This window comes from Balaenoptera ricei, chromosome 12 (genome assembly GCF_028023285.1).
Source record: "Balaenoptera ricei isolate mBalRic1 chromosome 12, mBalRic1.hap2, whole genome shotgun sequence".
NCBI classification, from domain to species: domain Eukaryota; kingdom Metazoa; phylum Chordata; class Mammalia; order Artiodactyla; family Balaenopteridae; genus Balaenoptera; species Balaenoptera ricei.
The window spans coordinates 12,937,426-12,964,027 of NC_082650.1; the positions used below are offsets into that span (position 1 = coordinate 12,937,426).

A 26,602-nucleotide genomic window follows, 5' to 3' on the forward strand; every position below is an offset into this window, starting at 1 on the left:
ATAAACTAGGAATTAGTGAGCCATTAAATTCATTGTGCTTTGCCTGATCAGTTTTTAAAAATGTACTTCTAAGTGTTTCTTTTAGTTGAGTAATGCATAAAACATATTCTTGTAAAGAATCATGTAATACAGAAGTATGTAAATTGAAAACCTTCCCATTCCCCCAACTTTACCTTCCGGTTCTACTTCTTTCCCTAAGATTAAGCCACTTTTCACAATATGACTATATCCTTTCTGAGGCTTTTCTTTGCATACCAAGTCTTGTATAATACATATGCAAATATATAGTTTGAGAAGCACATTGAATCAGGATAAACACTTTGTTTTGTACTTGCTTTTTTCACTTAATAGTACGTTAGGATTTTTCCAGGTCATTACAAGACCCTCCACCCCATCTCAGTCTTTTTATTAGCTTCTTAATAACATGGTACTTTTGGAATTGGTACCATACTTTATCCGTTTTCCTGTTAATGGACAATTATATTGTATCAGTTTCTTCTTTTTGCCTTTGCAAGCCTTATTGAATTAATATTCTTCCACATTTATTTTTGTATATGAAGGTGTGTTTTGTAGGATAGATATTTATAATTAGGATTATTGGGCGAAGGGGATGAAAATTTATGTTTTGAATAGTATCATCAAATTACCTGCTTAATATTGGCTGTTCCAGTTTTTCATGGTCAACTCAACAAAAGATGTGAATGTTTTTCCTAAAATCTAATAGAAATCAGCAATATTTAAAAATTTTGCCAATCTAGTGGTGAAAAATATTTTCCTGTGCATTTCCCAAAATACTACTGAGGCTGAGGATTTTTCCATATATTTATTAGCCATTTGTACTTTTTTGGTCATTTTCTGTTTCTATGTTTTGTTTATTTTTCTACTGAGTCTTGATGAGCATTTTTCAGTTCCTATGGCATGATCTGGGCCCAGGTGTCCATGAGAGACTCATGTTTATCATGGTGCAAAAGGGGACTTTCTAAATGAGGCTGGAGCTCATCTTCCTTCTTGTAGGCAGTTCTATTTTATTTATTTTTAAAAATAAAATTTATTACATATTTCCTGTTAAAAAATAATCAATACAGCAAGACCATGGCAGGATGAGGGTTGGGTAAGTGTTCCTAGTTTGTTGACAATTGCAGACTTGGGAATGTGCAATATTTGTGCTATGGTAGGGGTGTAGCTGGGTGATTTACCAGGAATTACAGGACTAGAAAAAATAAAACGTATAGGTGAATCAATAAATGCATAGCATTATTATTATCATTTTGTTGATATTGATTGACTTAGGCTACTTATGTTTCAAAAAAAGATGAATACACATTATGGGATATTTTTTAAAAATAAAGAAAACTGGAAAGAAGTGGGAAATAAATCACTTAGTTTATCGCTATCCCAAAATGACATTTTCCCTTTAAATAGAAGGTTATATAGCTAGGAACATATGAAATAGATACGTTTTGTGTCTTTTAAAAATTTGTGTATTAAAATAAGTTTCTAACTGAACACTTGAAAAGGAACTACAGTGGCCTGAAGTCATAAGCCAAGTTTGTGTTCCTTAAGTTTTGTCTAGTTATTTTTTCATTATTGATGGGTAGTTGAAATTCATTGCCAGTAAAATGGTAAATCAATGGAAGATGAGACGTTGTCAATTTTTACCTTATATAAAATTTTTCAAGAAATTGAAATTTTCCCCAGCTTAGGAATAACTGTGAAGCTCTGGCCAGATCTTTTTACTGATTGATATAAAGATTGTGGTTTAATAATAGATCATCTTCATTTTGTGTGTATGTGTGAAATAAGCTTACATTTTAAGAATTAAAGAGATAGAACTTTAAAGGTCAAGTTAAGGAATTCATTTTGATGGTTGATAAGAATTTCAAATACACAATTACAAAACGTATATTTGTTCGTATATTTAGAATATCTAATGTAGTTGCCCACTTTAACTAGCTGTATAATGGGCCACCTCATTTCTTATCTGACAAAGAATGCCCTAAGTACGGACAGTATTGTGAAACCAGAGGTCTCAGATTTACATACCACAAACTTATGCTGTTTCTAGAAATGTTTAGACTGACCATAGCACTATGACTTAATTTTATTATGAAGTCTGGTACAAGACCTTCCTTTAGGGTCTAGCGTAAAGGTGAATATGTCGGGGACCAGTGTCTCTGGCCAAACATTTATTTTCTATTTGAATTTTAGGTGGTTAAACAAATTTGGATCAGCTGTAATCCATCTTGAATCCATTACAAAGGATGAAGGTATGTTCTATTTTCAATTTCTGAAAATTTAGCAAGAATATTAGAATAGGGTGAAAATACAATGTCAAGTTCTATGTATAGTCTTGTTCTAATGAACCATACTTTGTTATTTAAAATTATCTGAAAATATGTATAGACAGACATAGACACACAGGCTCACCAACATGGAATAGAGCTTCCCATGCTGGCTAAGAATGCTTTTCACACTTCACCCACACGTTAGCAGCTGTAGGCTTCGCTGAGATCGCAACCGATTGCCAATGCAAATGTTTTATTGCCCCACTTACTGAATTCTTACTCATAGACATGATCTCGTCATGTTCGAGACAGATAACTTTCAGCCCACTGTTTCCTCTCTGATATTTTAGTATTTCCACCAGGTGTGTGCTGAGACTAATTACCCTAAGTCTGTACCAGGAGCCTGAATGTCAGATTGGGACAGAGGCCATATTTTTAGCTCAGTCTGTAGCTTTCAGGGTTCAAAAGCTACAAGAGTCTAATTCTTCTTAATGATGCAGTTACTCCTTAATATTGAGAAGAAAGAGGATTTAGGTGCCAGGGTCACAGAGCTGACACTATTTCTGAAATGCTCAGACCACATAAAACTTGGAAATTGGAAGCAGGGAGTTATATCTTTGGAGAACAAAATCATAAAATCTTAAATTTAGAAATGAAAAAGTGACAAATTGATTTAAAACAATAAAGAAGTGCAATGCAATACTGTGAAATCAGTGTCCTAATCATCTCCTTGGTCTTCTTTTCCATAAAATAAACACCCATTATATATTTGAAGTATATTTATAGATTGTGAGCAAAAAGTAACTACACAAAAACCTTCTCCTTTTCCTGGTATGTAAGGCCTTCTGTGATATGGCCTCAAGCATCCTTTCAGCTTTGTTTTCCACCCTGCCCCGTAGGGGACTCTGAATTCTTGGCTCAGTCTGTGTCCTCAGCCTGGTACCCCCATTACTCTGTGTGCACCATTGATGGTTTACTTATCCTGCCGTTTTCAGCTCATTAAGATTCCTATGCTCAAAATTAATCACTACTGATTTTATGCTCCCTTAGTGTATGACTCACACCTCTTTTGAGGAATTAGTTTTACTTTCCCTGAGCTATGGTTAGTCGTCTTTCTGCTTATTGGACACTCTTTGAGGGCAGAAACCCTCATAGAGGGAAACTCTTATGTATCAGGTAGCTCACTAGATAAGTGCTTTCTGAATTGGATTGGAAATGCAATAGCCAGATGGAGAAGAACCTCTGCTCATGCGTTATGGAATAAGTGACGACAGTGTTGAAACGTTCAGCATTTTCCTTTTTGCTATAGAATGCTACAGTGAGAGTGAACAGGAAGATCCCGGAATAGCTGTCGAGACACGACCCCCTCATTACTCTGCGGAGACTCTCTCTCCTTTGGTACGTACTGACGTAATTGGTCTGCTGGTCATCGATCAAATGTGTGGATGTCGTTCCTTCCAGTTGGGTAGGAACTACCTTGACGAATACATTTTTAGAGTAGGCTGAGTTAAGGTACTTGCCAAAGAGCAAGTGCAATCCTCAGGGTGCTGATTTTGAGTCTTCTCCATAGCAACCCATTGGTATGACAAATTCGGTGCATTTGTGTGTGACCCACAGAGGTATTTTATGCTCAGAGGATTCATGGTAATGCAAAGGACTCCTAGGTAATAGGCCAATGCTTGCAAAGATTTGTTTTATAATGTTTATTATATCCTACTTGTTCTCAGAAAGAATTGAAAATATCTTGCCTAGGTGCATGCACTCTAATGATGTAAAATGAATGTAAAGGGGATGAAGGCAATAACAGGAAGAGAAAATTAGAAGCAGAAAGATAGCAGGAAGCAAGGAGTGGGGTTAGTGCATTAAATCTGGGTAAGGAATGATTCAGTATATTTACTAGAGAGAAGTCCAAGTTTGAGTCTAAGCTTTGGAAGCATCCAGTGTAAATTCAGGTTATTAATGGACGTTAAGACTATGGAGAGTTGCTTTATATTTGGATGTTCATGGGCGTTATAGCGATGGCATGTAGAAGGAGTCAAGCAAAGATCTTTGGTGAAGTTGATTTATGGCTTTTATACCTACCATATACCAGCACTTATATAGGTACTTTAAATATATAGTCTTTTACTTCCCCCAGATAAACCTGAAATGCAGTATTAGTTAATCTGCATTTCCCTGATTACTAATGAGGTCAAGCATCTTTTCATGTTTTTTTTGATATTTGGATTTTCTGTTCTGTTAAGTGTCTCTTAAGTCTTTTGTGCATTTTTAGCTGTCTTACTACTATTATTTTGGATTTATAGGATTTCTTTATTATTCTGTACATTTGTCCTTTGTCAGTTAAAAATGAGGCAGATCTTCTTTCCCAGTCTATGGCTTTTATGTTTTTTAAACTCTGTTTCTTTTTGTTGACAGATGCTCTTGATTTCTATGTGTCAGGTTTATCCATCACTTCCGTTGTGGTTGGTGTCTTTGTTTCTGGCTTACATATTGTTTCCTATTCCCAGGTCATGAGGACATAGATATTACTATCTCATTTCATGGATTAGGAAGCAGAGGTTCAGAGAGGTAGAATGGCCTGGTCATACCCCCAGTAAATGGAGCACCTGAGATGGGAACCCCGGTCTGTCTAGCTTTATAGCATATGCTCTTTCCATTCTACTATGACACTCATTCATCCATGGACCCGAATAACTATAAGTTCTAATAGGTTACTGCAACTCCTTCACTTACCAGACCTCTTCTGCCAGAATTTTCCGTTTTGTGTGATAAGGTTTTTAATGTTTATTTGCCAGTTCCTGGGTTTAAGGTGTTAATATCATTTAAATAATGACTTCTACTGTTGTTATCTGCTGTCAGTGGGGAATTGTGGTCACTTTTCTAATTTCTTTGGCTAGCAGCTGAGACCAGAAATAAATATTTATGAATGAATATTTATTAAAAATCTATTAAATAGGATTAGCCAAAGTTAAGCAAGACATAAATAAAATTAAACTTTGAATATGGTAAAATGTCGACCAATTTTTGAACTAGATTTACAATATAGCCTTTCTTAATATAGTTTTCCCTTGAAGTAGTCTATCTCCTCTTTTAAAATCAGTTTCTGCATTTAGAAAAAATGAAATAGATGTGCCTTGCTGGTTTAATAGAGAAGCCTGTATTTTTGTTTAGTTTCTTTTTGCCTTCATCTCTGTTTCTCTGTGTCTCTCCATTTTTGTCTGTCTCTTATATGATTTAGTTTTGTACTAAAATACTGTGATTTTCAGTTTTATAACAGCAAACTATATCACAGATTACACAGAGCATTGTCAGGCATCTAGAACTCTACTTGATGAAAGTAAAAGCAACAAAGTTGTCTTCTTAGGTGAAGGATCATGGCTCAATTGCATTATACAATGATAGTCTTACATAATGTTAGAGTAGGAGCCCAGAGAATGCTTGTTTTCAAAACAAATAAATGAAGGGATGGATGTGAGACCAGTAAGTTAGGTCATTGAAGTGGGAGTATTCTTTAGAATGGCATTCTAAACGTCAATCAAATGTTATTCCTTAAAGTTCTAAGAAGTTAAGCATTTTTTTGAAGACCACTAAGGCTAACATTATTTTTTCTGAAGAAATGTATTAGAAGTAGATAAATGTTGAACAGTTAGATTTTATTTTCCTTAGCAACAGAGTGTGTTGCTTCTACTCACGTATTTCCCAGGCAGATTTTGTTTTTGTTTTCTCTTGTTTCTGAAAAACAGACATGCCAGACACTTGGTTAAAATAACATTTAAGCTTTTTATCTAAACAGATGAAATTTTAAAAATCATGGTAACTTTTGTCCAGAGCATGAACCAGCTTATTGTTTTGGCTCAATCTGGCATAAGCTAGCCATGACTGAGCCATATAAGCCTAGGCAAGAAAACAAAACAAAACAAAAAAAACAAAACAAAAACCAAAAACACCCAAACCTTTCCCAAGTTCTTGCTTTTAAAAAAATTTTTGGGTAATGAACTTTCATTTTGGAATGATGAATTCAAGAGTATAAAATCATACTATTCTGGGAAATTATCTCAAAATTATAAAATCTTGAACTAAAACTTTAATTCTGTGTCCAATCATTTTGATTGCTATAAAGATAAACAGTAAGACTTCAGCACCAGACCAATTTGGACCTCTGTTTCTAATGGGTGGGACCACATTGTGCAGAGAATAAAGAACATTACAGGGTCTTCTTTGAGTGAACAAGAGATTTCTATTTATGTTTTTCCTTCTTGAGAAAGCTCCACAGGATGGATAGTGAAAAGAACATCCATTTATTTACAGAGAAATTAAAAATGGAGAGTTTTTCCACAAGGCTCAAAACAGATGGAACTCTGTAGGTTTCACTTAGGAAGATCCTGTGTGGAAATCACTACCCGTGATTCCTTGAAACTCACAAAAGAACAAAAAAGGAACTGACTTCAATTACATTTCCAACTCATTAATTTTATATGTTATAAAGTGATTTAAGAGATCAAAGATCATTAAAAATTTGTTATAAATATTTTCCCCCTAAGTTTAATTTTTAAAAAGTGTCTGATAACTTGAGCTGTGCTTATATGCTTATTCATTCATTTAACAAATATTTATTGAGAGCTACTATTCTAAATAGTACTTGGGACACAACAGTAAATGAACAAAGATTCATTTCTTCATGGAGCCAAACTTCTGGTTGAGGGAGACTGAAAATAAACAATCAACATAATGAGTAAATTATCTGCTAGGTCAGTAGAAGAAGTGGAGCTGAGGGGGTCAGGACAGTTTGTGACAATGAATAGGGGAACCAGGATAGGCCTGAGTGAGAGTTGAGATCTGAGCAAAGCTCCTGAAAGGGTGTAAGAGTCAGCCAGGTGGATATTCAGGGAAGGTGTTTTCCAAGCAATGGGAGCAGTTAGATTCCAGATCTCCTTGGTGCATAGGTGGCAATGCGAAGAGGCCAGTATGGCTGCAACAGGGTGAACCAAGGTGAGAGTTGCCGGAAATGAGGTTGGAGGGTAATTGTGTCCATATGTATGGGGCCTGTGGACCATTAAGGACTCTGATGTTTTGAGTTCCTTAGCCTTTGGAAGTTTTGAGCAGGAGAGTGATGTGACTGATCTCCATTTTAAAAGGACCACTTGTGCTGCTGTGGGGAGAGACCCTGTGACATAGGGGGAAAGTATAGAAGCCAAGAAGTCTGAGGGGGAGTGTGCAGTAATCTAGTGTAGTGAACCTGATGACTGGGATGAGGGCATAGCTGAGAAATGGAATGGTTGGATTTTAAACGTAGTCGGAAGGCAGACCTACAGGTGGATCAGATATGAGAGAAGATAAATATCCCAGTTTTAAGCAGCTCATGCAGATTATTTTAACATGACAGTCCTTATATTTTGATGCTTTTCAGAAGTACAATTCCTTTATATCCAAAGGATGGGAATGAAACCCTGTGCACTCTGGCCCATTGGCCAGAGGTCAAAGATTAAACACAAAAAGGGGTAAAATCAATTTTAGAAATTCAAATTTAATCTTAGTAGGATGGCTCTTGCACAGTTGTTTACTAAAAGACACGATCTTTCGATACGTGTACCATGATAAAATAATAGAAATGCTTTCAAGTGAGATAGTTGGATGAAAAGTTGTTAGTGAGTACATATACTTACAAAGAAAAGAAAGAGAAATTCACCCTCTGTCCTCAAGATGCAAAAAATTTTCTTAAGCTCTATGGTTGAGCACTTAACTGTTTAAGATTTTTCTAAAATTAGATTTTACATTTCGCCTCTTGTTTTAACAGTTCATCTTCTGGCCGTCAGTCACAAGGCAGAGGGGCTGGCCTGCAACCTCTCCCGGGCCTTCCATGTTGTTTGCCCCTGCCCTAGTTGAGGTTTGCACTAGCTCTTGCCCAGGCTATTTTGAAATAGCAGCCTCTTTTTTTTTCTTTGTCTCTAATCTCTCTCTCCTCTTAAAAAAAACACTTCCAAATTAGTCTTCCTAATGTACAGTTCTGATAAATTGATTCAACAACAAAAGACCTTTCAGTGAATCCTCATTGCTTATCAAATTAATTCTCAATTCACTGGCTTGGTATTTCAGGCCCTTGGGCTTACTTCTAACTGCCATGACAGTCTTGTTGCTGATTCCTCCTTTTTCATCAGCCCAATAAACTGCCCCCTATTTCCCCAAAGCTTTCCAGACTTTCCTGCTCCTGTACCTATATTTACAAGGTCTCTCCACTTGCAGGAACCATTCACTGTCACGCCAATTCCGCCTTCTAAATATCTTTCAAGACTGGTTTAAATGTGACTTCTTTCATTAAACCTTCCCTGGTCCTCTGAGACAGGAGGATCTTTCCTTCTTCTAAACTCTTTATATTTCTATGGTGCATTTTCTGGGATTCTTTTTTCATGGTGTTAGTCTCTGCCTTGAATTATAGATTTTGTGTATCTGGTTTATTTATCTAATCATTAAATTCTTAAGGTCAGAGGCAGTGTCCAATATCTTTTTCTTTACCCGCAACATCTATGACCTTGTCTAACACATATTTGAACCTAATTAAATACTTATTTAATGGATTGATAAATGGGCGAGTGGGTGATGATTGTGACTTCATCTACTTCCTCCACAGATCTGTAGCTATACAAATATTCCCTCATGTGAATTAGAAAGTTACTACTTTACACTTGTCTAGTGATTTCACTTGGCTTTGAGAAGGATGACTTCATTCGACTCACAAAATTCCCGTCTTTTACAAATGAAGAAGTCAAGTGCCAGAGGAGTAAATAGAACTATCTTAAGTAACCTTTGCAAGCTTAAGTTTACCTTTTATTACGAGTATCTTTTTTGTTCTCTCATTTGCTCTTTTTGATAATCTAAGTCAGACAGACAAACCACTGACAAATTTTTTTTTCCTGTATCAACCACATGCCAGGTATTTTTCAAAGAAGGGGATGCTGAAGTGAGCTGGACAGTCTCTTCCTTGGAGCATCTTAAGTTCTAAGTTGAAGAAAAGTCACAATAATTTGTAATTCATACAGTCTCAAGTACTGATAAATGCTATGAAGACGCATTAACTGGGGCAGTGTTCTAGGGAGTGGCTGGGGTTGAGGTTGGGGAGGATATTGCTTTGCCTACGACCGTCAGGGAAGAGCCTGCTAAGGAGGTGATATTTGACTTGAGACCAAAGCCATGGGAAGGAGTCAGCCAACCCAAAATCCACAGAGTGAGCTTTTCAGGCAGAAGGAACCAGAGACGTGCTCAAGGAACAGAGAGGAGACCATGTGGTTGGAAAGGAGAGGGAAGGGGAGGTTGAAGGAGATGTTGCTGGAGAGGTAGGTAGGGGTCCGTGTGTGTTGTCTTGGTTATAATGATGACTATGGATATTCTACTCATGATGGACAGTTACTGGAGGATTTTCAGCAGGACAATATTATGATGCACTTTCTGCTTTAGAAATGCTCTAGCTATTGTTTGGTGGATGGACCGGGGTAGGGAGGGGGTGGGTAATGGTAGAGGCAGGAAGTCAGTAAGCTAGGACCTGGAAGTAAAGTGGTTTCTCCAAGGCCACTTGGATACTAAAGATTGGAGTGAGGAGTGGACCTTCTGCAACTCATTGCCCAAGGTCATGCAGAAGGCTAGTGACAGAGGGGGCAGTATACCATACAAAGTCTTTGGGTTTTAAGAATAATGTTTCTACTAGCATATGGTCGAATTATACACACAATACCTCCTAGGGCTTAACAGCAGTTGGTTAGTTTGTTTTCATTAATATGGCCAATGGAAGGAAAGAACAGCTGTGTACTTTCCTTTTTTTCTCATTTATTTGTATTTTGTTTAGTCTTAAGTTATTCCTGTATTTTCTTTTATTTTTTCATATACTTTGACTAATGTTGCTTAAGATTTATATGCTGACTCACTCCTTTCTAATTACAGGCTTTTGGTGGCCATTTTCAACTCTTTTTTCCCCATGTTAAACTTGTGTTTTAAAGACAATTCAAAGAAAAGAATCTTAGAGCTAATCAGCTTTTGAACTAAGCTTCTTCAATGAATAAAAATCTCTTATACAGAAAATGGAGAAAAGCAATATTGATTTTTTTATTTAATCATGTACATACTCTCCTCATTAAAACTAAGATTTTTTAAATGTCTTTCGTTTTCTCATTAAAAAAATAAAAATTTGAAGCCCAAATGTTCTGAAATAAATGAAGCAACATACAATTATTAATGTCTAATAAATAAAATAATTTTATTTGAGATTCTGAGAATACTTTGTGGGAGTATTTGCATTGCAATCAGTAATGGTCACCCCTGGATCCCAGGATTAGGATAAATCATCCATAGCAACTTTACAGAAAATTTCAGGGTGCTCCTGAGTAAGAGACTGAACTGCTCTGGGCTGTTTTCCTTCACATAGCTGGTTTTCTAGACCAGTCTTTGTAGCATTAATTTATTACCAGCTAGCTATTAATTTATTAATTTACTAAGGTCAGGCACAAATGCAAAAAAATGGAGATGCAAAAATGATTAAAAGCAGCCTGCTCTCAAGTAGCTCACCGAAAAAGAGGAACAAATCCATCAACAATTACAGTATTAGTTGACAAATAAAATGATACTCTACCTGGTGTGATAGAAGTAAGCCCAGGAGCACAGGGAAAATGTACCTACCTCGCCCTGAGGCCACTGGAGAAGGCTTCCTGGAGGAGGTGGCCCTTGAACTGACCCTTGAAGGATGGGGTTGTGTGAGCCAAGCAGGGGTGGGCTGGAGAGGAGAGACTGTCGCTCCTTTCTACCTTCATGTGATTTGCAGTGGGGAGTTTTCTGGGTATGTTACTTGGATGGTTCATAGAAGGCACTGAGCTAAAGGTTCTCTGTTTGACTTATGGCTACGAATAGCTAGAGAATGGTAGAAATAATAAAGCAGGATTTAGCACCACAGGGTTTATAAAGCACATTCCCCTATCGATCCTCTGTAACTGCACTCCAGGTAACCTTTGATTTGTGTCAATCTCTCTTCTAACGAAAACTCCCTCTGACCTGGTACACACCATCCTTTTCTCATTTTGTTTTTCCTTCTCTCTAGTTCTTTTCCTTTTTCCTTTTTCTGCCCCTCAGTCTTCTTTTCTCCGTTTGAAAATCAACTTTATACATGCTACATGGTGCTAGAGAAAGTGGCCTGGAAGCATTGGCTGTGTTTGAGGAGAACCAAAGCAGGAATACACTCCCCGGAAATTTCTGATGCTCATTGAATATGTCTTTCCTCAGTCTTTTAAGCAGAGTTTTGAAGTTTAAAAAGGCTTATGGAAAGTGCTGCAGCAACCGCTTTTTGCACAAATAGCCCATTTTGCTATAATCAAATTACAGTAGTATCAACAGGAGCAACAGGAAAAGCTCGTGTTTGGTCTCTTTTCAGAAAAGGAAGCTGATCCCACTGAAGCCAAGTTTTACTAAAATAGCTCACAATAGGGGACTGTGTCAGGACTGGGCCTGAATGGGTATTTTTGTTAACATTTATTCCGTAGATCCTGCTAACGAATAAACAAGTCTTGGCATTTATTTGGACAGTTTGGCAGGGGGTGCATTACCTCCTCTGGGTAGCTAGGATTTTATTTAGTGAATTACAGATCTGGATCTCCTAGTTAAGTGGTCTGAGTGATTGAAGGCAGCTGGTTTGAAAGCTTTTTGACACATTCCTGAAAGGAAAGTTTTCATGTCATGCCAAATATATTATTATTAAGAAGATGTGTGTGATGAGTTAGGATCTTAACTAGATGTTTTAGTGTCATGCTACTAAAAAGTGGATTTATTGCTTATTTGACAATCCAGGTCTAGCATGCAGCCAGCTAGGCACTCGTCGGACACTTACTGACTTCTTCCATCAGAACTCAGAGCTTAGAACCTGCAAAATTCTTGGGCACATATTAATTTGGAACAAAGTCAACTATCTCGAGTTAGTTGCAGTGATTCTGAGGTTTTGGGGAGAGGAGCCTACTTTGCCCTTTGGCTTCTTCCCTCTGGCAATCTCCTCCCTACCAGTTCCTCCACTTCCTTGGAGTTCTGAATGCTTGAAATTGACAGGAGTATCTCATAGGATGACATAATGAAACCGAATCAGAAAAAGCCTTCTCTGTCTTATCTGCCATTGGAGATATAGGGTGACCCCTAGAGCACTGGTGTTTAGATTTTTTGGATTTTTATTGACCAATAAATTTAAAAATGGAGGAACAACATAGAGTTGCCAAATCTTTATTTTGCTATGGAGAACATTAAAAAAAATCTCCAAAAGACAAAAGCTAATAGCTACCATTACCATTTTCCAAAAGAAGGCATATATTTTCACATCAAAATGTAACAAAGATAAAATCTCAGAATAAATGAAGTCCTTCCCCAGAGAGGACATTGGTGATGCTGCATTGATGTTTTCTCCGTGGACTGGTGAAAATTTTGCCAAGGATCGGCATTCACCCTTGGATTGTATGTCAGGAGCTGCTTTCAGAAGATCCTACACCGTCAACCCACTTCTCATAGTTTTTGGTTTCCCTTTAATGAATTAGGAGCCTGCATATGTAGTCCTGTCTTCTTTGGTGAAAGTTTTTTGACATTTTAAAATTATTGAAGAGTGAATGAGTTAACATTATTTCACTTAACTCTGCAGTTATGAGCTTATACTGGTCATGTGCTAAGGAACTGTGACAAATATTTGAGGGTGTAAATGTATGTGTTGTACCCACATCACTGGTCTTCCACTCAGTTAATATTATTTTGCTTCCCGTCTGGCTCCAGCTTTTGCTTTCTCTCTCTTTTTTTAAAAAAATATGAATTTATTTATTTATTTTTGGCTGTGTTGGGTCTTCTGTTAGAGTTGGGTTTCTGTGCGAGGGCTTCCTCTAGTTGCGGCAAGTGGGGGCCACTCTTCATCGCGGTGCGCGGGCCTCTCACTATCGCGGCCTCTCTTGTTGCGGAGCACAGGCTCCAGACGCGCAGGCTCAGTAGTTGTGGTTCACGGGCCTAGTTGCTCCGCGGCATGTGGGATCTTCCCAGACCAGGGCTCGAACCCGTGTCCCCTGCATTAGGAGGCAGACTCTCAACCACAGCGCCACCAGGGAAGCCCTGTTTTCTCTCTCTTAATCACCTTTCTCAAGATTTTTTGCTCAATTGGTTAGAATTCAGTGAGAGATTGCAATCTACTTTTTGCTCAAAGCGTCCTTCAGTGTTCCAACGAATTCCTCAAAGGAGTCTTTTAGTTATCTGGAGAGCATTGAAGAGTAGGGTAATTCATGACATGGAGATTTTTCAGATCCTAGAGTAGTGAATTCAAAGTTATACAGTTTGGTTTTAGAAAATGGGATCATAATGTCTGTCATACAGGTATAAATACCATCTATTTTTCTTTTGATTCTTTTATTATTGGCAACTTTTTGAAACACTGGAGTACCTTCCTTGAAAATGAAAAGTAGAGAATGCTGACTTTAATCATGATTTATTTTATTCTCTTTTGGTTTTATTTATGAAAAATAGGCTGCCCAGCGAGCATCTTCATCTTCACCCAAATTGAATGAAACATCGCGTTCTTTCTCTTCCATGGAAAACCTAAAAAAGACACCCAGAAGTTTGTCTTCCTCCATATCTAGAGAAAGACAGTTCTGGATGGATGTGGTTGACGGCTCGTCTGCCGCTGAAGACGTGGGACAGTCTGTGACATGCACTGTGCAGGGCCGCGCACCTGCACCCTCAGAGGCAAATGGTCGCAGGGCCCTGGAAACCAGCTTCGCCACATCAGGAAGTGGAGTTTTGAACTCTTTATCCACTGATGACACTTCTTCATTGAGTAGCAACCTAGATCATCTTACTGTCCCAGACAAGCCGGCTGGATCAAAGATGACGGATAGAGGTAAACCAAGAAACTCTTTACTCTGTTTTGAGAATGAATATTTGTATGTGGATGTGGAATGCTAATGTCGATTGTAAAAAGAATGTTTAAAGTCACAAATGATTCAATAATTAAACGGTCAAGTGGGGCTAAGTCCAGGGGCTACTTCTGTAGAGGAGAGGAGATCGCATGTAGAAAACTCCAGCTTCAGGACCATTTATGACCCGCTGTAAGTGTCACCAACCACATGCCTGCAACTATAAGACGTGTTCACAAAATAATGATACTTTTTCACCAATCTGAGGTAAAACTTGAGTTTTTTGTTTTGTTTAGGTTTGGTTTTTATTGGTCCCATGTGCTGTGCTCTGGAGCTTGTGGTGATTAGATCAACATTTTGTAGATGACATCACCACCACAGTTCCAAACATACGCAGAGCTACCACCTTCCCTGAACTATAAGCACAGATGAGGTCTGTCCTAGCAGGTCAGCTCCCGAGGGGCCTTCCTACATGGTGAACAGGAAGACAGACAATCTGCGTGCACTTTGGGGGGGCAGCACTAGGACTTTAAAACCAAAGGAGAGCACAGCTTATGTGTTTGAAAAAAAGCATGTTAAGTCTTAGCAAATGAAAGAGTTTATTGGAGTATAGAAATGAAGAGTGTGAGCTTTCTTAATACTCCATGATTGTTGGTCCTTGTCTTTTATTCAGACTAACTTTTAAAAAATGATTAGTTTTCAATCATGATGGGTCTTTCCTGACGGTCTGTGCCTTATTCATTCCAGTGTAAAACAAGCTTAGCTGATAGCAGATACTTAAAAATGAGAGAATGACGAGTTTGATTTGTATTTTTTCAGTGTACCATTGAGGGGAAGTTGACTGGCTAAATTCCCATGATCGCCAGTCAGGGTGGCCTGATGACGTAGGTGACAGCTGTCCCCTCTCCCCCAGCCTAATCAGGGAAAGTTTCTTTAAGTTCTCAAATTTTCATAGTTACCCTGTTAATTTGATATTTGGTATTAGAGTAATTTAGGCCAAGAATTACAACTACAGACCCATGTGTCTGTTGTCACTGCTCCCTGTGACCTTATGTGAAGATGCTTTACACAGTTGAGTTACCTGCCTGGCCTCTGATATCATTTTTGTTTGATACCCCTAATTTAGACCAATTACCTACTTTACAATTAGAAAAAAATGGAGTAAATGAAGTCATTGCCAAGATAACCTACTTTTAGAGGTGAATGAGGTAGGGGTACGGGGATCAATATTGGACTGTACCGAATGGAAGGCAGTAGACTCAAGCTGGCCTCAGCTTTGTGAGGTGTTTCGATACGAAGGTATTGGGCTTAATTTGTACCTCTGTGGAAGTATGAAATTGATGCAAATTTTGAGGCCAGTGGTGCAAGTAAAAAGGAGATAATTTTAAGTTCAGCATAAGAAACTTCTCTTTAACATTGAGAACTGTTCAAAATTGAATAGGCTCCTTAGAAAGTAATGTGTTCCTTGTCATTGAAGGTGTTTACTTATTCTGAGACAACCATTTTCACTGGGTATTAATTGTGTATTGCATGCCGATTACAATTTTTTTTTTATGAAGATATACTGAAGAGGGAATTTAAGTACCTTGAACTAGATGGCCTCTAACTTGATACTTAGAAGATCCTTCCAGATATAGACCTGGTGGAACTAAAGAAAATAATGAAGAGGACCATATCTATTATTTTCCTGCTAAAAACTCTGGCTTTATTTATTGGGCCATTAATAGAACTAAAATGTTTGTTTCATGCATGCACAAATACACATACACTCATGTGCACACACACACACACACAGCACCCCGGGATGAGGATGGCTTCAAAAGCAAAATAGAGAATAAAATTCCATTTTCATTCATTCTCAAGAGATAACACCGCGGATTGAGTTTTCCTTTAGGGCGAGTAACCTGATAGTCATGGGAAGATGCCCGCAATTCTTGTCCATGTCTAATGTCATTCTGGGCATGAGTGTGCTACAGAGCCTGGCTGAGTACCAACAGCTCTTTTAATCTAAGAAGGAAGAAACCAGGTATTTTAAAATTTTGAGTTAGGTGCAGAGTGACCAGCAATATCTGTATGCTTCTTCAAACAACTTGACATAAAGGTGTTCCTTGGAGTAGAAAGGAAGAGAAAATAAAACTATTTTTCCCCTCACTGATTTGTTGGCACTTGCCATATGTTACAAAATTTTTGCTGATGATTTTCTCCTGCTGCTGGGGATTTGGTTAAATTCCCAGCAGAGTTAAACCACATAAAGTCATTGCTATGGAAACAGCAACCCAGTTTTCGCTTGCGTTTGCGATGACGTGCTGTTGAGTAATCAGACTGAGTACTGTGCTTTTTCTTTCTTTTTTTATTTTACATGTGTGTTTGTGTGTTGGAAAAGAAGGTAGTGTTTCATTTTTGTGACTTCTAAAAATTATTGTTTCTTTAGCTGCCAATTAAAAAAAAAGGAAAGTGCTAAAATTCCTGTGTTTGAAATATTGTTCAGCATTTTTTATGATAGGGATTGAAGTTTCGACATGGTCCATGACAGGAGTTAGGATTTTAGATTAAGTCCCAGTTTCAAGATGTGTTTGCTGGAGAAAGAGGCTTTTATCCTAGAAAAGATTCTTAAAGGTTAACAACTGAGCCCTGAAACAGGCAGACACAATGTATTATAGCCTTCTTTTTATTTAGACAATGAAAGAAATATTTTGCAGTTGGTATGCGATTAAAATTGTGGTTGCTAGAATTTTATACCGATAAACCTTTTTAGACATTTTTCCCCTGCAGAGTAAGCTATTTAAACAATGCAGGGTGTTAATTGCATTCTATTGCCTTTCTGCATTGGGAGTTCCAGAGCTCTTCAGACTCTTCACTGAGTCTTTCCACAAAGTGTAATGGGGTAAGAGGTGATGGGGTTAAATGGAATATTCATCTCAGCTCAGTTTTACTCTATACCGTTTCTTTCTTTAATGAAAGGTTATTTGGCCCATGACTCATGCCTGTGTGAAGATGACTCACATTGTATTTCTCTACTTACATTATGCTGGCAATGTGGGGACAGTTTGACTTATACTTACTCCACGAATGGGGTGACCCTACCCTGGACGCTGACAAGCTGAATAACCACTAACGAGACTAATACCCAATTTATGCAAATAAATTGTTAAGTACAAGTACAGACAGAATGGACCTGGGAATCATGTTGAATAAAATGCATTTTTAATGAAGATATATACATACTAGCGCATGCATGACATCTCAGGAAAGTGACATAAATGAGCCAGATTTTAGGATTTAACAATTACCAAAAATTTTACACAATTTTAGGGCAAACAGTACAGATGCTACATTATTTTAGCTAGCTACCTCAGATGATGCTGTAGGAATTATGAGGTATGTCTCTTTAGGAAGCAAGATAATAATAAAAAGAAAAAGTTGATTAATGAACTCCATTCAATTAAGCATTTTTATTATTATTATTATTATTTTGAGTACCTAACATGTACTTATGTACTTTGTGCTAATAGGAATACAAAAACAAGCAAGTTACAATTTCTGGTCTAAAATATTTTAATGTGTAATGGGGAGAGTGGGAAGAATAAGACTCATTTAACAAAAGAAAGCAGAGTAAAATAAGTGCCACAGAGACATACAAAGTACTCGAGGGATTTGAAAGAGAGCAGGAACTCAAAATATGGAAGATCGTATCTAAGTGATCTAAGCTGATCTAAGATCTAAGTGGGAAGGTCTGCACATAGAGAGGTGAGCCATGGAAAAGAGGAATGGAAAATAAATTTTGGTGATGTTGAATACTGGGCTTGTTGTTAGTTTATTTCAATAGATAATAGATGATGATTTCTAATCAGGGTAATCATATAATTGGAGGTGTACTTTAGAAAAATTACATGAGCTTAAGAATTTGGAGGTAGAAAGGTGTAAGGGGACAAAGGAAATTACAAGAGTTAGGAAGCTTGTGTAATAGCTGGGGTGGCAGTGGGAATAAGAAGCAAAGGAGAGACTTACTTGAGGGGTTCTATAGTATGTCTATCAAGGTGAAGACCAATCTTGGTCTTTGTATCTCTGCTACTTAATTTAGTCCCTAGAAAATTTCCTAGTGATCCTATTTTTTAAACTATAATTTGAGAAGTGATTTGAAAATGGGAGTAAATATTTACTACTGGAAAAATCTTGAATCTATAATTCTTGACCTCAATGGCATTAATCTCAAGCATGGATGACCCACTGCCTGCTTTCTCTGCTTCATGTCAAGTGGCCAAAAATCCCTAGATGATGTCATGAAGTAATGCTGATTAGGTTACCTGCAAATTTATGCAATATAACTAGGTCAATTGTAGTTCTCAGACCTTAATCTCATTTTTTTTGAAATATAGTTGATGAACAATATTATGTTAGTTCAGGTATTCTATATAGTGATTTAACATTTGCATACATTAGAAATGATTACCATGATAAGTCTAGTGACCATCTGTCTCCGTACAAAGTTATTACAATATTAGTGACCATATTCCTTATGCTATATGTTACTTCCCCATGATTTAATTGTTATATAACTGGGGTTTGTACCTCTTAATCCCCTTCATTTATTTATCTAACCCTCCCTCCCACCCTGCCCTCCTTTCAGGCAACCACCTATTTGTTCTCTGTATCTATGAGTCTGTTTTTGTTTTGTTTTGTTTTGTTTTTTAAAACTATTTTGTTCTTTAATAAATTTATTTATTTATTTTTGGCTGCATTGGGTCTTAGTTGCTGCACGCGGGCTTTCTCTAGTTGCGGCGAGCGGGGGCTACTTTTCGTTACGGTGTGCGTGCTTCTCATTGTGGTGGCTTCTCTTGTTGCGGAGCACGGGCTCTAGGTGTGTGGGCTTCAGTAGTTGTGGCACGTGGGCTTTGTTGCTCCACAGCATGTGGGATCTTTGCGGACCAGGGCTTGAACCCGTGTCCCCTGCACTGGCAGTTGGATTCTTAACCACTGCACCACCAGGGAAGTCCCTGTTTTGTTTTTTAGATTCCACATATAACTGAGATCAATAGTTTTTTGGTGGCATCTTTAGGATTTTCTACCTATAGTATCATGTCATCCGCAAACAGTGACAGTTTACTTCTTCCTTTCCAATTTGGATTCCTTTTTCTTGTCTGCTGTGGCTGGGATTTCAATACTAAGTTGAATAAAAGTGGTGAGAGTGGACATCCTTGTCTTGTTCCTGATCTTAGAAGAAATGCTTTCAGCTTTTCACTGTTGAGTATGATGTTGACTGTAGTTTTCTCATGTATGACCTTTATTATGTTGAGAAATGTTCCCTCTATAGCCACATTGTTGAGAGTTTTTATTATAAATGGATGTTGAATCTTGTCAAAAACTTTTCTGCATCTATTGAGATCATCATATGGTTTTTATTCTTCAATTTGTTGATGTGATTTGTTATCACATTGCTATAGTTGCAGTTACTGAACCAGCCTTGTATCCCTGGGATAAATCCCACTTGATCGTGTTGTATGATCCTTCTAATGTATTGTTGAATTTGGTTTGCTAATATTTTGTTGAGGATTTTTACATCTGTGTTCGTCAGTGATATTGGCCTGTGATTTTCTTCTTTTACAGTATCTTTGTCTGGTTTTAGTGTCAGGGTGATGCTAGCCTCCTAGAATGAGTTCAGAAGTGTTCTGGCCTCTTCAATTTTTTTGGAATAGTTTCAGAAGAATGGGTGTTAACTCTTCTTTAAATGTTTGGTAGAATTCACCTGTGAAGTTGTGTGTTCCTGGACTTTTGTTTGTTGGGAGTTTTTAAATTACTGATTCAATTTCATTGTTGATGATCAGTCTCTTCATATTTTCTGTTTCTTCCTGATTCAGTCTTGGAAGTTTGCATGTTCTAGGAATTTATTCATTTCTTCTAGGTTCATTTTCTTGGTGTATATTTGTTTGTAGTAATCTCTTATGATCCTTTGTATTCATGTAGTGTTGGTTGTAATCTGTCTTTCATTTCTGTTTTTTTTTGAGTCCTTTTTTTTCTTGATGAATCTGACTAACGGCTTAGCAGTTTTGTTTACTTTTCAAAGAATCAGATCTTAGTTTCACTGATCTTTTCTACTCTTTAGTCTCATTTATTTACGCTTTGATCTTTACTATTTCTTTCTTTCTACTAACTTTGGGTTTTGTTTGTTCTTTTTTTAGTTCCTTTAGGTACAGGGTTAGATTGTTTATTTGAGATTTTTGTTGGTTTGTTTGTTTCTCAAGGTAAGCTTATATTACTATAAACTTCCTTCTTAGAACCGTTTTTGTTATTCCCATAGACTTTGGATCAGTGTGTTTCCATTTTCATTTGAAACTTCCTTCTTAGAACTGTTTTTGTTATTCCCATAGACTTTGGATCAGTGTGTTTCCATTTTCATTTGAAACTTCCTTCTTAGAACTGTTTTTGTTATTCCCATAGACTTTGGATCAGTGTGTTTCCATTTTCATTTGTCTCCAGGTATTTTTACACAAAGCTGGGGAAAATTCTGTGTGCCCCTGGTCTGAGAATGACGTCCCTGATCTGCAAGTCTTCTTGAACGCATACACCTGCAGTTTATACTTTTTTTCTGTGAAGAATCTTGTGCAGTCCTTTGAGATGCTCCCAACCTTATGGTCTCAGATTCATTTGTTTGTCTCTTTGATTATACCTTCCTGGCTGTTCCGGAGACTCCTGAATATATGTCACCCTATGCATCAAGAGCAAGGAACTAGAATGATATGAGCACATGTCTGAATTTTCAACTAGAAATGGAAAATATAAGATCAGTTTTTACAGGTAGATCCTTCTTATCAAGACAACACCATAAGCCTTTGACATCTTTTCCTGCACTACCCTTTGGTTGTTAATTTTTAATTTCTCTCCCTACAATTTTATTTCTTCTTAATTAAAGCCAAAGCAAATAAGGTTCTATTTGCCTCAAACTACAAAACTATAGTAACCAGCCAATTGACAAATATTTCAAAGTAGATTTTAATTTTTAGAGCAATTTTAGGTTCACAGCAAAATTGAGAGGCAGGTACAGAGATTTCCTGTCTACCCCTGCCCCTACGCATAATAGCCTTTTCCATTATCAATATTCCTCCCACTAAAGTAGTATATTTTTTAAAACTGATGAACTTACACTAACACATCATAATTACCCAAAGTCCATAGTTTACCTTAGGGTTCACTCTTAGTGTTCTACATTCTGTGGGTTTGGACAAATGTATAACAACGTGTATCCATTAATACTGTATCATACAGAATATTTTCACTGTCCTACAAATTCTCTGTACCCCACCTTTTAATCCTTCCCTTCCCCAATGCCTAGCAACCACAGATCGTTTTACTATCTCCATAGTTTTGCCTTTTCCAGATGCAAATTCATGTCATATATGAACAAAGATAGTTTTATTTATTCCTTCCCAGTCTGTATACTTTTATTTCCTTTTCTTGTGTTATTGTGTTGGCTAGGACTTTCAGTACAATGTTGAAGAGGAGTAGTGGGAGGGGACATCCTTGCCTTGTTACTGATCTTAGTGGGAAAGCTTCCAGTTTCTCACCATTAAGTATGAAGTTAGCTGTAGGTTTTTTGTAGATATTCTGTATTGTGTTGAGGAATTTTCTTTTTATTCCTTGTTTACTGAGAAGTTTTTTTTTTAATCACAAATGAGTATTGGGTTTTGTTAAATGCTTTTTCTGTGTCTATTGATATTATCATGTGATTTTTTCCCTTCTTCCCCTTAAGCCTATTGATGTGATGGACTACATTAATTTATTTTCAAATGTTGAGCCAGCCTTGCATATCTGGGATAATTCCCACTCAGTCATGGTGTAAAATTTTTTTATTCTTCAATTTGCTAATATTTTGTTGAGGAATTTTGCATCTATGTTCATGAGGTATATTGGTTTTCAGCAATGAAATGTCTTTGTCTGGATTTGATGATTAGGGTAATGCTGGCCTCATAGAATGGGTCAGGAAGTATTCCCTCTGCTTCTATCTTCTGAAAGAGATTGTAGAGAATTGGTATAATTTATTCTTTAAATGTTTGGTAGAATTCATCAGTGGACGCATTTGAGACTGGTGCTTTGTTTTAGAAGGTTATTAATTATTGATTCAATTAGAAGGTTTTTCAATTATTGATTGAATATAGGCCTATTCAAATCATGTATTTCTTCTTGTTTGAGTTTTGTTTCTTTTAAAGAATTGGTCTGTTTCAGCTAGGTTATTAAATCTGTGAGCACAGAATAGCTCATAGTATTTTTTTACTATCCTTTTAATGTCCCATGGGATCTGTAGTGATATCCCTCTTTTTCATTTCTGATGTTAGTAATTTGTGTCCTTTCCCTTTTTCTCTAACCGAAAACAAATTTTAATTTTTACTTTTAATCTATCTAGACACTTGACATTTAATAATTATAGTTTACTTACTGAGTTTTTAAAGAATCCAAATCCAAAATTAGCTCACTGTGTTTATTATGTATGGATATATGAAGGAGGTGAGAATGAGATTAAGAATGGAAATTTTGACCAAACAGTGAATGTTTAACAAATATGTTTTGAGGAGGTACTATATTTCTGGCTCAATTGTTGGCATTTGGAGATGCTTTTTGAAGATAACAAAGGCAATAGCCCTCTTGCATTGAACTTACAGTCCGGTGCGTATGTCTGTTTTGGCAGGGTTTGGAGACAATTAGGTAAATAGAAGAACAGGATAATTTCTGGTAGTGAGTAAGTTCTATAAGGGAAATCAGGTAAGCGTATATAATAATGGAGGTAGGAAGAAGGACCTTTATTTAGATTACTGGTTGGGGAGGATCTCCATGAGGAGGCAATATTTGATCTGGGACCTGAATTTCACAAGGAAACCTACACATATAAACAATAGCTGGCAAAATGCCCTAGACAGAGAGAAAATAGAGTATAAATGCTCTAGTACTGGCACAAATTTTGCGGTTCAAGAAACAGAAATAAATCCAGCATGGCTGGAGCAGAGCGGGTAGGGGCAGCATAGGAAGATATTGGAGAATTCAGGGTCCTTTAAAGTATTTGGATTTTGTTCTAAGTGCAGTGAGATATTTTTGGAGGAACTGAAGCTGAGGAATGTTTTGGTGTGGTTTACATTTTAAAAAGATCACTTCACTGTATGGAAAATGGATATTAGGAACGTAGCTGTCGAAATAGACCAACAATGAAATGATAGTAGCAATGGGGGTGGGGAGCAGAAAAAATACACATATTTGGGATATATTATAAACATACAATGTAAGAATGTAAGATTCATAAAGCATCGTTGCCTGGTTTAGTCTATCCCTAGTCTTTCAACTGCACTGCCCGAGTACACAGTGGACATTCAAAGATATGTGATGGATGAACTTAATAAAGGGATCAAATGTGTGAGGGAAAGAGTGGAATCAAGGATGAGTCATAAGTTTTCCAGAACATTCAGTCCCCTGTGGCATGAAATATAATATCAACTGTATAGAATTTTTATCACTTCCTGGGAAAAGGTTTATTAGTAGGGGTTTAATGGCCATGTTGAAATATGTAGCTCTAAATGTGTACACTGAGGATTTCCTATAAGGCAAAAATAAGGATGTCTTGCAAGTAATTACAGATCACACTAGATTATAACCATAGACATAAGGACAAGAGAGCTCCATCTTGAAAAGGTAAGGGCATTTATCTGCTCCAAAGCTTCATTCTCTGCTTGTGAAATTGTATTGGGGTAACTTCTTCTTCCTCTTGCCTCACTTCTCTTGGCATGAAGTGCCCCTCATATCGTTCCCCTCCTTCTGAATCTTCCGTTTTTATATTTTGTGCTCATTTGTTCCCATCATGGATCCATATGGTTGCTAGATCCAGCAGGTTACGGAGCCAAGGTTGACATATTAATCTACTGTGCATTGGGTTTGTATCCTTGATTTTAGGCAATTTCAAGCTTTTTTTCCCATTTATTTCCTATTCAAACTTCACCTCATAAATATATTTAAAAAAGAAAAAAAAACCCTAACCAAATACCTTTTTATGTGCATGCCAATGTTTTTTATCTTCTTAGGATGTGAGCAGATATAGAAATTTTATGTCTGCATTAAATATTTCACCTAATCCAGGGTGCTCATATGATTGGAAGAATACATTTTGAAAACAACTGGAATCTTTGTTTTAAGAATGTAAAGCTACTTATTAGAATCTTAGGCAATGAGCTCAAGCTAAGATTATTTCTGAAAATCACTGCCACAGAGGCAGTAATAATAAAACAAAAGAAAAACAAACCCTAAAGTTCGCCCAATAGACTAGGTTTATTATTATCAATAAAAGCAATAATACAGTACAAGCATACTGAGTTGCCTTGCTTAATAGAAACATCAAATATCCAAGAGAAAATAGGTAACTGACAGGCAGAGAAGGTGAAGCAAATATAGGAAAATGAGGGAAACCAAAGTGAAATTACTCTCCGAGTTACAAGAACACAAGTAAAAACACTTGCTTTATACTTGGATGCTTTCTCTGACTTTCTCAATCTGATTTTTCTCTTATAGAATTTCTTTTACTTGCCATCTTTTTTTTTTAGACCCCGACTTTGCATTCTCCATTTCTGTGCATTTATACCTTTGTTGTATACAGGGACCAGCCTACCATGATAGCGACTCTTGTCTTCTGCTCCTGATTCAAACTGGTTCATTATCCCCAGGTGCCCAGTTCAAATGCCCAAGCAGAGAATCTGATTATGCAGTCTGTGTTTTAGGTTGCTGACCAGCTTACGAATTTCCTCACCTGGGATCTAGTGCCGTGTGGCCCTGTGAGAACAGAATCTGAGGTATAAAACCTGGGCACCTCAGAAGCAGAGGCTCTGGGTGGGGACTTTTCCCTTGGAAGATAGAGTAGTGGTGCCAGGCATCTGAGCCTTGGCCTCGCCATCTACCGTCTTGATGACTATGCATTATCTGATTTAAAATCTTCTTCACTGAACTTTATTCAAAAGAAAGTATATCAAATATACTTATAGTATAAAGAATAGTGTATAAGGCAATAAGCTTTGGGTCAGAACCTAGGTTTGTCTCTTTGTGAATTTGGTCAAGGTTTAATCTTTCTGTGTCTTGACATTCTCTCCTTTATATCAGGGTTAATAATACTTCCCTTGTAGGGTTGTTACAAAGGTAATGACAGAATGTTGGTATAGCAGTTAACACAGTGCCTGTCACCTAGTTAAAAACTAAATACATGATAATGATCTCTACCACCATCAACAGCAGCAGAAATAGGCAATCTGTCTCTCAAAATTATACTATGCTAATGTTCTTGGTTAGTAGTATCCTTATGGTTAAAATAAGTTATCTGGATTTATCTTAGTTAAAAATTTAAATTTGTCTGTCGTTATGATACTAAGTCTCTTTCTGTAGAGTTGTCCGAATCACTAATTAAAGGAAGCCTGTAGAAAGCTTTTGATCTCTTAGCATCAGGTGCTATAGTAAATGACTTTTGTAAAGTCTTAAAGTCTTAATGTCCAAATGACTATGTAGTTATTTCTTCTCTTTGTAACAAGTGCCTTTCATGGTCTTTCTTTTCTCAGATACTTAGAACATTGCTCATGAAACAGGAAATACTGTTTTCTACCTAAACCTTTTCAAGTGCTTCATATTTGGGAACAAATATTATCTTCCTTGGGACATCATTTAGATTTTTCCAATCTCAAAAAAGTTTTCCTTTCAAATTCTGATATGAAATATGGCATATGAATTCCTCTCTTGTCTCTGGAGGCCAGCATTTATGTTCTAAATAGAAAATAAAAACCACATTCTAGAAAGCACAAGGAAACACCAGAAATAAGATAGTGGCGGAGGCGAAGTTGACAATACAGCACTTAAAGAGATAATCTGCATACAGTGTTCTCAACAGCCAAATTCTGGGCCTGCGGGAGCGTGCCTGTCCTGTCAGAAGTACACAATAGGCTGAGTACCTGGGATGTAGCGAGGGAGGAGCATATACACTTGGCATCATCTTGGAAGGGAGGGAACTAGTAACCATTAGTTAAAAACGTTTGGTCTTTCGCTAATGTCAACAAGAAAGATCTCGTTAAAAAAATATCATCCCTTTCTTGAGTCTAAATCATTAGATTATTGACCTAAGTTTGGAGAACGTTTACTAGTCTGACCCCTCCAGACATTCTGAGCCAGTCTAACAGAAGTCAAGGGTCACTAACATTTACCCCAAATTCCTACCAACTCAACAATATTGAGATACTGATGCTTTAGAGCAGGGATTCTGGAACCCTCCCTTGAGCAAGCCAGGTTTTTTTAAAAACTATGATATGGCACAGAGAAAATAGATGCTGCTTTCTGGACAAGTCTCAACTTTCTAGTTGTAATTTCAGTCCTTTTCCCTTCCAGTGAGCTGAGGCTATTTCTGCATGACTAATT

The 26,602-nt window shown here is 37.1% G+C and overlaps 2 protein-coding genes across 3 annotated transcripts in view; one reads left to right on the top strand and one right to left on the bottom strand.

Annotated features, from left to right (window-relative positions):
• IPCEF1 (interaction protein for cytohesin exchange factors 1) overlaps positions 1-26,602 on the top strand; it is a 208,364-nt gene that overhangs the window by 162,386 nt on the left and 19,376 nt on the right. For both annotated transcript variants that reach the window (XM_059940965.1, XM_059940964.1), the window contains exons 9-11: positions 2,209-2,267; positions 3,595-3,683; positions 13,797-14,169. In XM_059940965.1, the coding sequence (XP_059796948.1) occupies positions 2,209-2,267; positions 3,595-3,683; positions 13,797-14,169 (521 nt within the window). The remainder of the gene's footprint in view (positions 1-2,208; positions 2,268-3,594; positions 3,684-13,796; positions 14,170-26,602) is intronic.
• The window catches only part of OPRM1 (opioid receptor mu 1), a 172,550-nt gene that overhangs the window by 37,119 nt on the left and 108,829 nt on the right, over positions 1-26,602 (bottom strand). The window lies entirely within an intron of this gene.